Below are 14,480 nucleotides of genomic sequence, written 5' to 3'. Positions count from 1 at the left end.
TCAAGGACACACGAAAATGCATTTCAGTTGGTAAGTGTTTTAATTTTGCAGCCTTCACCATCTTGGAATTTAGATGCAGCTGTTGGGGATTTTTTTCCTCACCAAGAGGGAGTGTAATCTTACTGAAATGATCCAGTTCATATCATAAAGCTAACTACAACCGCATATTTGCATGCGTGCAGTCGCTCTCTGAGGAACCATTCTAATCCTCACTGTTGCTGCTGCCATTCACCAGTCCACTTTCTCCCATTCAGATATTTTTTTTTAAGGTTAGAAGAGACCACAATGATAATTTAATATGACAAATACAAAAAAGGCAGTTATTGAGATGATGTAAATGATATTCCTACAAGTGATCCCTGTTGCTTTGGGAATCTTTTCCAGCTACACACCTGCTACTCAGTTTAGCCCGCTCAGTTTAACCAAATGAAAATACATTCTCATGCTGTTATTCCAGTTTACCAAATCATATGATCGCTGCATGCTGCCTCCTGACCTTCAGTGTATCCTTAGTCTTTTTTTGCATCTACACGGCACTCTGTTTTGTGACTCTGCTTCATTCCCAAATTGCTAAGCACTTCAAATTCTATAGAATCTGATTGAAATTTTGGCCCTACCTGCTCATATTGGTGCCTTCTGAAGTATTGTTTAAAATGTACCTTAGCCTTGATGTACTCTGCATATTATGTGTGCTCCCCCAAACCTCTTCAACTACTTCTGTGGTATGCCACGTTTGTGGAAGGGAATAAGGGTGTGGAAGAGGGCTGTGCATGTGAGAGAATAAAATCACTCCAAGACTGAATCTTTATTACCAAGTACTAGTATGGAGCATATTTTGATGAATTCTACATTTACAGATTCTGTTCCACTTTCTTTACAGATCTCCAAATACTCATTTGGATTGGGAAAACTAGGACAGATGATATAACGTATAGTCGTTGTTTGACATAACCATTTCTCATTCAAATGATGTTTGAATCAAGATGGGCATTTGTCATTGAAAATATCATAGTTTTTCTTCAGAGTTCTCTCTTTGTATATATTTTTTAATAATTGTACGTTCATTGCAGAGGATTCCTGTCCTGTATTTTCATTCCTGTGCTTGCTTTCTTCTCTCCTAGAACTTAGAAGTCTTGGAGCATCACATGAAGAACAAGGACAGTTGTATGCACACAGTGAAACTTCTACTATTACTTCAAATATAATTAATAAAGAGAGAAATGAAAATTTTACATCAGAGCTTCAAAGAGAAGAGCAGGAGGATTTGGAGCCTGCAAAGAAGAAAATAAAAGGAGGCTAGTATTTGACTCATGATGTAGTCCTCTATTCTAACCTTCTGTTAAAATGATTTGAAAAAAGCCTGACACTCTGTAATATAATCAGAAGCTTCCAATTATGTGTGTGGGTGGCTTTTTAATTTTTCACAAAATTCCATTTGGGTTAAGTGAAGCACAGGAATCTTAAATGACTTACCGGAGCTCAGTAGGCAGTTTAGTAATTCAGTCTAGATTAGAATCCAAGACTCTAGCTATATCTTCTGAAATTCTAAGACATTACTTTTTTCTTTACTGTTGTGAAATGAGTCCAAAATGAGCCCTATTAAGCCTTGGTGGGCTTTAAAGAATGTTTAAATGGCATATGAAGCCTTATTCAGAAAACTGTACCCAAACTCACTTCCCATCCCCCAAAAAAACTGTTGGTTTTTTTAAACACGTCCCCTGACACATCTATTACAGGAGTGCAAATAGGTTTACTTTTCACAAAGTATGACGTAAAGGGACCAAAGATTGCTGATTTTAGACCTACTTCAGGCTTCCTACTCTTTTATTGCTTGCTGTCTCAGTGAAAATGATTGTAAGACTGCAGAGATCTGTATGTAAAGGTTCTGATGTTCATTGCCCAATACTAGTGATAGAAGCAGATATGAATTAGAGTACATAGCTTTGGTACTTAATTGAGTAAACATTATAGGAAAGTTTTGACCTCTATGATCCAATTTCAGTATTTTTATTATAACACTGAAATGTCTTCTCTGTAGATGAGAATGCTAGTCCATATCTTCAGATGACTGCTCCAAGTGAATATGTAGTTAAAGCTGGATCTGAAGGTGCAAAACCAGCAAGTGTGAAACCAGATAAGATGGAAGAAACACTCACTTGCATTATCTGCCAGGAATTGCTGCATGACTGTGTCAGGTACCTATAGTTAAAAAGAAATTTTTATAATTACATGGGACTTCATACAGAGCACAGTAACTACTGCTTAAGGGATTGCTTTTGGTTTTTGTAAACTACTAGTTGGTAAGACTTTATCTTTTTATTCATTGTAAATATGCATGGACACTTCCCCCACCATACAGTATTGAAGACTTAGCTAACTGCTTTATGTCGGGACATTCAAAGAAGCTTACACCTGACCATACTGGGCAGAGCTGGCCCAAGCTAAGGGCTACTGCCTGGGGCACCCCATTGTAGGGGGCGCCACGCGGGGCTGCCAGACCGCCCGGGGGCGAGGCCACGCGTGCACCTGACCGCCTGGGGGCACACGAATGGTTCAATACTGGGTTCAATCAAAGGTCTGTCTAGACCAGTAACTTGTCTTCTGACAGTGGCCAATGGTAGGTGCCCCAGAGGGAGTGAACAGAACAGGTAATCATTAAGGGTATGTTTATGCAGCAAAGTTATTTCGGAATAACGGCCGTTATTCCCAAATACCTATGTAAGTGTTTACATAGCAATTCAATTATTTTCTAAAGCTTACTCTGACTTCTGTAAACCTCATTCTATGAAGAATAACACCTATACCAAAATAGCTATTATGAAATAAGGCACGTGTAGATGCTCCACTTCTGCTATTTCGAAATAGCCCCTCAGCAGGACCATTCTAAGTTATTCCTCCTGGGGCTCTAAATTGAGAGAGCATGTCTACATTAGGGAAGCCTGCCTCAGACTAATTTTGAGACTTCTCTGCAGTATAGACATGCTATTTCGAGAAAAGCTATTTTGGAATAACTATTCTGTAATAGCTTATTTTGAAATAAGCGTGCAGTGTTGATGTACCCTATATTCACTGGATCCCCCTTGTCCACATGCTTGTTAATCCTCTCAAAGCACTCTAGTAAGGCATAATTTCCCTTTACAGAATCCACATTGACCTTTTCCTCAACAAATTATGTTCATCTGTGTGTCTGACAATTCTATTCTTAACTATAGTTTCAACTAATTTGCCTGGAACTGATGTTAGACTTACCAGTCTGAAATTGCCAGGAAGACCTCTGGAGCCCTTTTTAAAGAGTGAGGTCATATTAGCTGTCTTCCAGTAGAATGGAAGAAGGATTCTCTAGCCTACAAAGCCTTGGGCAAAGACTACAGTCAGAGGCATGATTCCAGTCTTTGTATATCACTGAGCCAATCTGGTGTAGCAAATCTTATGATGAATTCTAGTTTGCTTGACCCAATGACCTTTTAAGACTTTGATTCTTTAATCAACATTACCATTTTCTGATGGGAAAACTCCATTACAGGCAGTCCCCGGGTTACGTACAAGATAGGGACTGTAGGTTTGTTCTTAAGTTGAATTTGTATGCAAGTCGGAACTGGTACATATTTTGGGAGGGAGGGACAGGGAGCTGGAGTTAGGTGGAAAAGACCCTGATTCTCATACATCTTCCTTATTCTAAGAAAAACATATACTGTTTTGATATGAAGGTTTTTTTGGTTGATATTTTAATTAAAAATTGATCATAAGTTTCAGTGTTTCATCCTATATCCAAATCTTCCTTTTGGGGTACCTGAAAGATCCCAGTTATTCATTTAATAGTCAGAATCTTTGTTTTTTATAACTTAAAAAATTTATTCAATGCATATTACTGTTCCAAATAGAATTTGCTACAGATGGTTCAGTGAAATGGGTATTAAGTGTAATCAATAGTCATTGGAGAGCACAGTGAAATATTGATACAATCAAAGCTGTTGTTGTATTCTGCTGAGCAGAAAATGGAAATCCCTTCCTGTGAAGTGTGTGTGTGAATTTATCCACAGGATTAATTTTAAAGAAAAATTCTGTGTTGGAAACAGGAGTTTAGCCACACGTGGGTCCTCATTGCCCACTCACCCACTTTGCAACCAGACCCATCCCCTCGGGGATTACCCTGCTCTGCACCAGCCAGGGTGTGGGGTTGGGGCTTCTCCCCTCTTCCCTTCTGCCCTACTCCTCCCCATTCTTGCCCACCCACACCACTGGGTAATTTTTCAGCTTCACCTCTGCCAGGCTGGAAGGGACTTGTTAATTTCACGTGATGCTAACAAGATACTTGCAGCTCTAGTGCTAAAGAGGGAAAGAGCTGTTGCTCCCAAGGTGGGGACTGTAACACAATGGGTCTCACTGCCTGCTGCTCCCTAGGAAATTAATTTTTCCAGTCAGGGGTGCCCCTTTTTGGCTGGTGTCTTGTTCCCCCCAGCAGACCCGCGTCCTCTGCGGCGAGAAAAAGCGCTCCATGTCTCCCTAGTCTGCTGGAGGGAAGCGCCTCCCACGCCGCCGGAGGCGACGACAGTGGGGGAGGCACCCCGCACTAGCTGCGCCCCCCTCCTCCCGTTTGTAATTAGGGATCCGACGTAAGTCAGATTGATGTAACCTGGGGACTGCTTGTATTCAGCTTTCTCCCACAAAACTGAAGTGCAGTGGAGTTTATCAGTCAGTTTAGCCAACAAATGGCCACAGACAGACAAGTGGAGGACCTTTGTTGCTGCCCTATACGCCAATGGGTGTGAAGGACGATGATGATGATTAGCCAACAAAACAGATCCAACTGAATATGAGATGCTAGGAGAATGTATGATTTTAATGGATGCTTTCCCATTTTGGTATGTGAAAAATGGGCATCTTTGACTCAGCATATATTTGGAAGAGGCTCAAAATTATAGGGGACTTGTTTTAAAACTAATTGAAACCTTATTAAAGTCAATTTAAAAAATGTAGCCGTGTCCTTCAGTAATCAAAAGTGCTAGATTAATAGCACAGCAGCCTGTGGATGAAGAGAGCAGAGTGATCCCAGCTCCAGTCTATATTAAATCCTTGTGCCTGATAAGACTTGCAATAATGTAATGCTAATTGTGAATGTGGGTTACTTTATATTGGTATACTAAATCCTGAGATTACCCTCTAATTTCCAAAAAAATTTCTAAACATCTGTCAACTGACTGATATTGGAAATGTGGTCACTGATTCAAATCTCCTGTGTAATACTGGCCCATTTACTGTAGAAAAACTAGTGGAAAAACTGGCTTCCATACAAATCTTTATGTACAGTTCTTTGTGGTATTTCTTGGTTATGTAAACAGATCAAAGCTTTTAAATATTGCTTTTAATATTTTTGTATTTAAAGCTTCTGTAACAGACCTGTTTTGAGCCTTGGAATTGCTTATCCCTGTGATGTAAACATGTTTATTTTTCAGCTTGCAGCCCTGCATGCATACTTTCTGTGCTGCTTGCTACTCAGGGTGGATGGAACGGTCTTCTCTCTGTCCCACTTGTCGTTGTCCAGTTGAACGCATCTGTAAAAACCATATACTGAATAACTTGGTTGAAGCCTATCTGATACAGCATCCAGGCAAGTTGGAAGTGTATTTAATATTTACACATACAACTGTTTTTCAGATTGGGGGCGGGGTATAAACAAAGAAAAAAAATCCACTTTGCTATAAGCGAAAAAAGAACCAATGGCCATTAGTGTGTTTGAATAAAGTGTAATACTCAAATGTTTGAACTGAAAGAAATTCATTATACAGGCAGTCCCCGGGTTACATGGATCCGACTTATATTGGATCCCTACTTACAAACGGGGTGAGGCAACCCCACACTAGCTGCTTCCCCCCAGTAGACCAGGTAGACGCGAAGCTAGTGCTCCCCCCAGCAGACTAGGGAGATGCGGAGCGGCTTTTCTCAGCAGACACCTCCGCTTGAGAATAAAGGACTGAGGGAAGTGAGGTGTGGGAGAATAAAACTGAGCTTTGGGGAAATGTTTGGCTAGAGTTTCCCCTACAATATGTACCAGTTCCGACTTACATACAAATTCAACTTAAGAACAAACCTACAGCCCCTATCTTGTATGTAACCTGGGGACTGCCTGTAGTAACCTTTTATACTACTAGACCTGAAAACACTTAATAAATGTTAAGGGTGCTGTGAAGCTACATGCATTGTGAAAGAGGGGGAGGTATTGCCAGAGCGAGGCACTGAGAAATGAGTCTTACTGAAGTTAGATACTTCTGAAAAAACAAGCCACTAAGATGCACAAATTTGAATTTAATTGTCTGAGTATGTCTACACTTGCACCCTCGTTCGAACTAGGGAAGCATATGTAGGCATTCGAAATAGTCAATGAAGCGGGGATTTAAATATCCCATGCTTCATTAGCATGATCTCGCCGGCACGTTCCTCCAATCAACAGCTGTTTTGAAAGTGAAAGTGCGTGCCGGGATGCATTAGTTCGAACCAATGGGTTCATTGACTATTTTGAATGCCTACATTGCTTCCCTAGTTCGAACGAGGGTGCAAGTATAGACATACCCTAACTTTCAGCACCCACTCCTGGAAGTTTCATCCTAATTGGCTTACACAAGTTCAGACACTGCCACTGGTAGAGCAGGAACTAGAATTAAGAACTCTAGTCTTATGTGTGTGATTTTATAAAAGGTTAGATAAATGAACATTCTAGGATGAATCACAACTCTAAATACTGTAGTCACATGCATAAATACTATAAACATTGTTTAAAAACTTGTAAAAGGATAGAGATGACTTTGGTCTTGAGCAGCTGATTTGATGATTTACTATCTTTTTTTTCACATTCATGCTTGTGTTTCTCTTACAGATAAGTGTCGTAATGAAGAGGACGTACGTAGTATGGATGCCAGAAACAAAATCACTCAAGACATGCTGCAGCCTAAGGTGCGAAGGTCATTTTCAGATGAAGAAGGAAGTTCTGAGGATCTGCTGGAATTGTCGGATATAGATAGTGAATCCTCAGACATCAGGTACAGGCATTTGGCTTTTGCTCTGTTTGGGTCTGAGAATCCGCAGTCTCAAACCTGGCCAGAGTACTGTGATATTATCTGCGCCCATTTGTGAAATGAGTTTTTAATCTTTATTGTATCCCTCATTTTGTAACCCTGGCAGTTTGTTTCCATGATCATTGTCAAGGTTCAGTTTTTTTTAAGTTTTGTTTTCAAGTACACTTTTGGAGCTGCCATCCTGTTTTTTTCCTCCAAGAAAGGCGTTATCTCCCTGGAGTTTCCCACTAACCAGGAACAGTTGCAGGAGTAAGAAGGTATCAGGGTGTGGGTTTAAGTTCTTGTCTCTCCTTGGGCCTAGAGGGAGTCTTTAAAGCCTTGCAGTCATTGGCTTCATTCTTCTTTTGACTCTTGAACTCCTGGCTCTTGTTACAACTTTTCAGCATTGCTGTTGGTTTTTGTGTTTTTGTTTTGTTTCCACCTTCATCCCAGTGCTCTCCTTCCCCACCAATCTCTGTGTCACTCAGTCTCTCTGTACTCCATGCATACCTTTCTCATTCTTTCACTACTTTTCCTTCAATTTGCTTCATCCTGCTCTCTTAATTTTGTTATCTCTAGCACCATTTCAAGCCCATCAGGTGGACTGAAATAACAAGATGCAGCAAAATAAATTGAATCCTTAGATCAAGAGAATTTTTTAAATTTTTTATTTAAAAAAAACCAACCTTCCAGCTGCAGTCAGAGCTAACAGCTCTGGTGTCACATGTGCCAGAGCTCTGTTTGAATCACCTGAGGCTACTTCTGCCTTGCTATTTATAGTCAGCAGGTTGCAGGTCAAGGTCCTGGCACAAGCTAACACAGCCCAAAATCACCAAAGTACAGGTATGGTCATGCTGCCTTCTGCCCCTGGCATTCCCTCACCTCAAAGATCCAGTAGTGGATGATGGTGACTAGCAGGTGGTTTACTGAAGCATTCCTGGACACTAGGAGAATTTCCAGCTGGTTGGCTAAGCCAAGTTTCTGCTACCAAAGGGATGGAATGAAATAGAATGATGTATCTAGCCCTATATCACCACATAGTGTACTAAACCTGAGTTCTCCTTTCCACCATCCTACTCCTTCTGAGATTGGAAGCCAAAACAAGCATTGTGTCTTTGTAATCCTGCAAAGCATCCAACTCACTTGTGGACACAATTAAATAACAATCTGGGGCTACTTGCACTCAATTCTGGAACTAAAATACATTAAATGTTTCTTGAAATATTTTAAATAATTGTAGCTTTTTATTTTACCTTTTCTAATGTGAAAGCATCTAGGAGTGCAGTCCAAAATCAGAAACAAATATCTAGTTGAATCCACTCAGGAAACTATACACACACAGTCCAGTAACCTGCTTGTGTCTGTCTTTTCAGTCAGCCTTATATAGTGTGCAGACAGTGCCCAGGATATCGGCGACACTCGAGTCAGTCACTTCCTTGCCCAGGCCAAGAGAGGGAAGCAGGCGGATTGCAAGCCCTGGGAGATGCACCATCGACGTCTGCCAACTTTCCTGAAAGTCAGTAGTGATGAGCTTGTTAACGTGGTACTGGGACACCTGTCACTTACAAGGAAAAGACGTTTTCTTGGGATGTTGGGAAGTCAGCATCTTTCAAAAAGACTTGATGTGAAGATGAGTTTTTCTTAAGCTGTTTGAAAGCTGATTGAAGAAATAATTAATTGGCTTTGATTTGTCAGCTTAGAGTCTGCATGAATATAGGTGATGAGAAAGGTATATACTCAAATATACAAGCAGAAAACTAGAGAGAAGTTACAGGTGTGTTGCCCAAAATGCAGTGTTTAGGAACAATTGGTTCTTTTAGCTTCTGAAGCTATTTCTCTGTTTTAAATTTTTTTTGTAAGTTTAGCAGTGTAAAAGGGTATATTATTCAGAAGCCTTAATGCCAGTTTCCCTAATTTTTCATATAGCCTTCTTAAGTTTAGTGATATTGCTTAAGGGTCAAATTCCTCAGCTCTTTGGATGCTGATATGTGTCTAACACTCATTGGTACTGTGGTTCCATATGAAGTAATTTTTTGATGGTGGGTTTTTTTTTTTTTTTTCAATCTAGCTGTCCAGGAATATGTTTGTCCTTCTCAAGGAAGTCATGTAATATGCGCATGCTGTTTTCAACCAATGCCAGACCGAAGAGCAGAGCATGAACAGAATCCCAATATTGCCCCTCAGCAATGTGAGTAAACGTCATTATCCTAAAAACAAATCTAATTCTTACTGCTAATCTTAGATTTGTTTGAAAGACATTCTCACTATATCAGTAAGAAAGGGTCTTCCTGCTTCTGTCGGGTACCTTCTTAATAAAAGGGGGAGGTTCTTTACTCAGATATTGCTACTCTAAGTACAATTAATGCAAATTGTTTTGAAATATATTAGCATTTTTCAACTATAGCAAGGATGGAAAGATTTTATTGTCACAGTGATAAACCAAAGTGCATTATCCCACTGTTATTTTGTTGTTGGTGTTATAGCATTTCTTTTATAACCACTATTTATGTCAGGTTACTTTTACAGTGAAGCAGCATTTTGTATAAAGCCCTGTGAGCTTTGGGTTATTGTGCTGCTTTATAAGACCAGTATACACTGATAGAATCATTGTCTTGAATTGATTGTGGCTTTTCTTTGTATTCACAGGCACAATTTGTTTACAGCCATTTTGTCACTTGTACTGGGGCTGCACTCGGATAGCATGTTTTGGCTGCTTGACACCATTCTGTGGTATGATTGAATTGCTGTAGCCTCTTTGCATACAATAGTGCCTTGATTACTTGTGTTTTACCTAGCTTAATTTTTCTAACAAATTAAATTATGTCATTCAGATTAGTCTTTAGCTCAGTCACAGTCATCATGACACAGAAAAAGAGGAGCTCTGTGTTGTCATTTTTCAAATACATGTAACTCTTTAAATGTATAATCCTTAGCAGGACTGGCCTGAGGCTGGCTGTGGCAGCTGGCGCCCCAGGCGGAAAGCGCGATTGGCACCCCTGCCTGCACAGCCGTTAATGGCCGTTATGTCATCATTGGGTGCCCTAGGCAACTGCCTAGTTTGCCTAGGCTCACGGGCCGCCCCTGAGCCTTAGTATTGACATGCTTTAACACTTTCATGACATCTTGGGTATTAAAGAGAATCTTGCAACATTTCAGTCTAAGGAGAAGAACATACAAATCAACATGAGAATATTAAGAGCCAGATCGTAAAATGTTAGAGAAGACTCTTGCGTATTTCAAAAGCATTTAGAACAGTGGTTTTCAACCACCGGACTGCAGATTGGTGCTGGTCTGTGAACTTCTGGGTCACAGCGACTGCCAGAGTTGAAGCTGGTTGTTCATAGCAGCTCAGCTCTGGAAGCCATAGTGGCTGATTTTGCCCAGCGGTAGTGCTAGGGCTGAGGAGGCAGCAGGAGCAGGCAGAGAAAGAGGCCCCTCCCACCCTCCCTCCTTCCCCCTCCCACCTAGGTAAGATGGCCAGGGCTCTGTGCTCCCCACCCTCACCTCTGTCCATGGGATGCAAGACACATTTGTGGAGGTGGGGGGTGCACTGCCAACAGCCACTTTTCCTTCCCACATGGCAGTAATGGCCACTCTCCCCAGAGGGGGCACCCTTACTCTGGGGAGTGTTGAGGTGGAGTAAAGTGATATTTAGTGAGGGTGTGTGGGGTCATGGGCAGGACGGTGTTGGCATGGGCTGTAGGGGTTAGAGGCTAAAGGGTCAAAGGACACAGGGCGCGGGGGTGAAGGTCAAAGGGTATTAGGCATTGGGAAGCAAGGGTTTGGGTTGGAGCTACGTGGGCAGGCAACCTTTTATTTGCATATTTATTATTTTCATAATGAATATGGAAATAAAAATGATATCAGTCTGCCATAAGTTTGTGAATGGGTTTGATGGTCTGTAGTATAAAAAAGGTTGGGATCCACTGATTTAGACTATACCTTTGAAATTGGTAATACGATAACTCGTTAATTGTAATTTGTATTGTTAATAGATGTTGAGCAGTGACCGCTCTTGTGGATTATGTATAGGAGGTGCTTGGTTCCTATTCTTGGTTTTCTGCCTAATGTTACATGACATGAAAGTTCTTCTTCACACAGCGTGTAGTCAACCTGTGGAACTCCTTGCCAGAGGAGGCTGTGAAGGCTAGGACTCTAACAGAGTTTAAAGAAAAGCTAGATAATTTCATGGAGGTTAGGTCCATAAAAGGCTATTAGCCAGGAGATAGAAATGGTGTCCCTGGCCTCTGTTTGTCAGAGTCTGGAGAAGGATGCCAGGAGACAAATCACTTGATCATTGTCTTCGGTCCACCCTCTCTGGGGCACCTGGTGCTGGCCACTGTCGGCAGACAGGTTACTGGGCTAGATGGACCTTTGGTCTGACCCAGTATGGCTGTTCTTATGTTCTTATGACATGCTTTAGTATGTTTTTGAATAAAAGCTTATCCTTTCTTTTTAAATTCCATATTTGTTACAAGGGAAGAAAACTTATTTAGAAATTGCAAAACAAAGATAATTTCTCCTTTTCATCTTAACAGAAATAAATCTTGGTGACAAGTGTTTGGATGGGATCCTAAACAACAACTATTATGAGTCAGATATTCTAAAGGTATATTTAAAAATCATTAAATGTTGGGTATGCACTTAAGAACAGGTAATGTTAAGACTGTGATTCAGTAAGTGTTGAAAGCAACAAACAGGACTGTGTAGCACTTTAAAGACTAACAAGATGGTTTAATAGGTGATGAGCTTTCGTGGGCCAGACCAAAGCTCATCACCTATTAAACCATCTTGTTAGTCTTTAAAGTGCTACACAGTCCTGTTTTTTGTTTCAACTGCATCAGACTAACACAGCTACATTTCTGCCACTGTTGAAAGCAAGACATCCTAAAGGGGACACTCATCTCCTTGATCCATTCCATTGTGTATAGGTCCAGTAACTGAGTGATGTCTAGTCATTCATTGTTTGGATATGTCAGTAGCGTCTAAGAACAACTATTATTATCTTTAACTCAGACTCCATGAGTTACATTTTTATTGAGGATTTACCTAGTGTTGCCTCAGGTCCTTAACACAAATAATTTTTGTTTTTCTTCATCTAAATCATTGCTCTGGGGTGGAGCTGGGGATGAGGGGTTCAGTATGCAGGCTGCCCCAGAGAGGGAGGACAAACCCAGCAGCTGAAGAACTGAAGCAGCTTGGGGCCAGGTGAGAAGTACTTGTCCATAACTGTTATAGCTACAGGAGGCATAACCACAGGAGGAATCTGTACCCCACAACTGAGGGACAGACACACAGTCTCTGAAATATGCAGTAGATAGCTGTCCTTTTCTCCCCCCTTTCCTCTGTTGGCCAAATAAGTTAAGGCTGTCCTGTTCCTCACCCCTGGCTCTTTGCTTCACCCTTATGGTCATTCTACAGTATAACTTTATTAATGGGTAGCAGGTTTAAAACTAATAAAAGAAAGTTCTTCTTCACACAGCGTGTAGTCAACCTGTGGAACTCCTTGCCAGAGGAGGCTGTGAAGGCTAGGACTATAATAGAGTTTAAAGAGAAGCTAGATAATTTCGTGGAGGTTAGGTCCATAAAAGGCTATTAGCCAGGAGATAAACTGGTGTCCTTGGTCTCTGTTTGTCAGAGGCTGGAGAGGGATGGCAGGAGACAAATCGCTTGATCATTGTCTTCGGTCCACCCTCTCTGGGGCACCTGGTGCTGGCCACTGTCGGCAGACAGGATACTGAGCTAGATGGACCTTTGGTCTGACCCAGACCGGCCTTTCTTATGTTCTTAACTGTCCCTCCTACCAGACCCTTCCCTTTCCATTTTATGAGAAACAATTGAATTTTAGGCATATCCCACTGTCCTGGTGGTCCTAGCTCTTATCAGGAATTCTTGAAAAATGAACTCGCATGTTTCTGAAATGTATGGTAAGCTAACTCCATCTTCACTGCCAAATTCAGCATCACTTTTTATCACCATTAGCCTAATACATTGACTCAGGCAAATGTTCTTTTCAAAGACAAAGTCAGTTTAGAAGACTGAATAAAGAAATCTGGAATGTGTTCAGCCTTTCATGCTGGTACATCTCTGAGTATAGGATAAGGCACAATGAAAAGTAACATCTCTGAATTGTTTGTCAGGTTTTTACTGAATATAATACCTTGCTCTGATGTAGTGTGGCAGTATTCCCATTTTACAGATGGATAAACTATGATGAAGTGTCTTTTCCACACAAAAAAACCCCTAACTAATGGTCTGGTAGCACTTTATAGACTAACAAAACATGTAGATGGTGGTATGAGCTTTCGTGGGCACAGCCCACTTCTTCAGATGACCGGAGTTAAGAGTAGGGGATGTGAAAACTTGAAATAAATAGGAGGTGCGCGTGTGTGCATGTGCGCGTGTGCGCGCGGGGATAGGTAGAGAGAGAGCATCTTTCTCTACCCTGCCTCCCTTCCTTTCTCCTATTTATTTTGAGTTTTCATATCTCCAACTCGTAGCTCCGGTCATCAGAAGAAGTGGGCTGTGCCCATGAAAGCTCATGATACCATCTACATGTTTTGTTAATCTATAAAGTGCTTCCAGACCATTAGTTGTTTTTTTTTTTTTCTGAAACAGACTAACTTGGCTACCCCCTGAAGTTTTAGGTTTTAGGGCAGCATTTAGGAAGGACATGGGAGTTAAAATCCCTCATACCAGGATGCTGCTTACTCTTCTTTCCCTTCCCCTCACTATCAGGGAATGAGAGGAAAATACATAGCTTGCATGCATTCCTCTCACTCCTCGCTGGCGAAGGTGGGGCAGAGGAGAAAGTGAAGTAATGACTGAAAGATGCCTTCAGGAATTCAGTTATATCTAGCAAACAGATGTTATCACTTTATACATATCAATGATGCATTTGCTTAGAAAAATCAGTTCCTAAGATCTATAAAAAGTGTAATGTCCAAAAATAAATAATGAAAAAAAAAACTATGAAGAAAATTAGGGTTGTACAGTTTTTTCTTCCCCTCAAGTTAATTTTAATGAATATGCCAAATATTACGTACCTGAGCATGATCCATATTGCCTTTAGCTAAGCACACTGGGTAAAATCCTGTCCTGTTGAAGTAAATGTGGGTTTTTCCATTCACTCTAATGCAGAGCTAATCAACTTTGGAAGTCCTGGGGGCACATGCCGAGGGCTGCAGTTTGTGTGGTTGCATATACATGCAAATAGCTTCTTTCACACTGATAGGCATGAATACAAAGATTAAGGCAAGACTACACAACATGCAGGCCCCATTTAAGTCAGTTCTGCTGATATTAATAAAATGCAATATTTACCTGATTTCCATCCATATAACAGCACTTTTAATGAGCAATGACAGTCCAGGAACTTAACTACTAAAATGCATAACAACAGAAGACCGTTATATTGACTCGCTGTTTTGG

The 14,480-nt window shown here is 40.9% G+C and overlaps 1 protein-coding gene across 6 annotated transcripts in view; it reads left to right on the top strand.

The window, feature by feature from the left end:
- Positions 1 to 14,480, top strand: part of CHFR (checkpoint with forkhead and ring finger domains) — a 45,152-nt gene that overhangs the window by 19,723 nt on the left and 10,949 nt on the right. For all 6 annotated transcript variants that reach the window (XM_075898385.1, XM_075898384.1, XM_075898380.1 and 3 more), the window contains exons 7-14: positions 1,122 to 1,295; positions 2,039 to 2,195; positions 5,454 to 5,608; positions 6,872 to 7,034; positions 8,423 to 8,565; positions 9,118 to 9,237; positions 9,696 to 9,779; positions 11,588 to 11,658. In XM_075898385.1, coding sequence (XP_075754500.1) covers positions 1,122 to 1,295; positions 2,039 to 2,195; positions 5,454 to 5,608; positions 6,872 to 7,034; positions 8,423 to 8,565; positions 9,118 to 9,237; positions 9,696 to 9,779; positions 11,588 to 11,658 — 1,067 coding nt within the window. The remainder of the gene's footprint in view (positions 1 to 1,121; positions 1,296 to 2,038; positions 2,196 to 5,453; positions 5,609 to 6,871; positions 7,035 to 8,422; positions 8,566 to 9,117; positions 9,238 to 9,695; positions 9,780 to 11,587; positions 11,659 to 14,480) is intronic.

The sequence above is a fragment of the Pelodiscus sinensis genome, chromosome 15, assembly GCF_049634645.1.
Source record: "Pelodiscus sinensis isolate JC-2024 chromosome 15, ASM4963464v1, whole genome shotgun sequence".
Lineage (NCBI taxonomy): Eukaryota > Metazoa > Chordata > Testudines > Trionychidae > Pelodiscus > Pelodiscus sinensis.
This window is presented reverse-complemented; position numbering and strand designations above follow the sequence as displayed.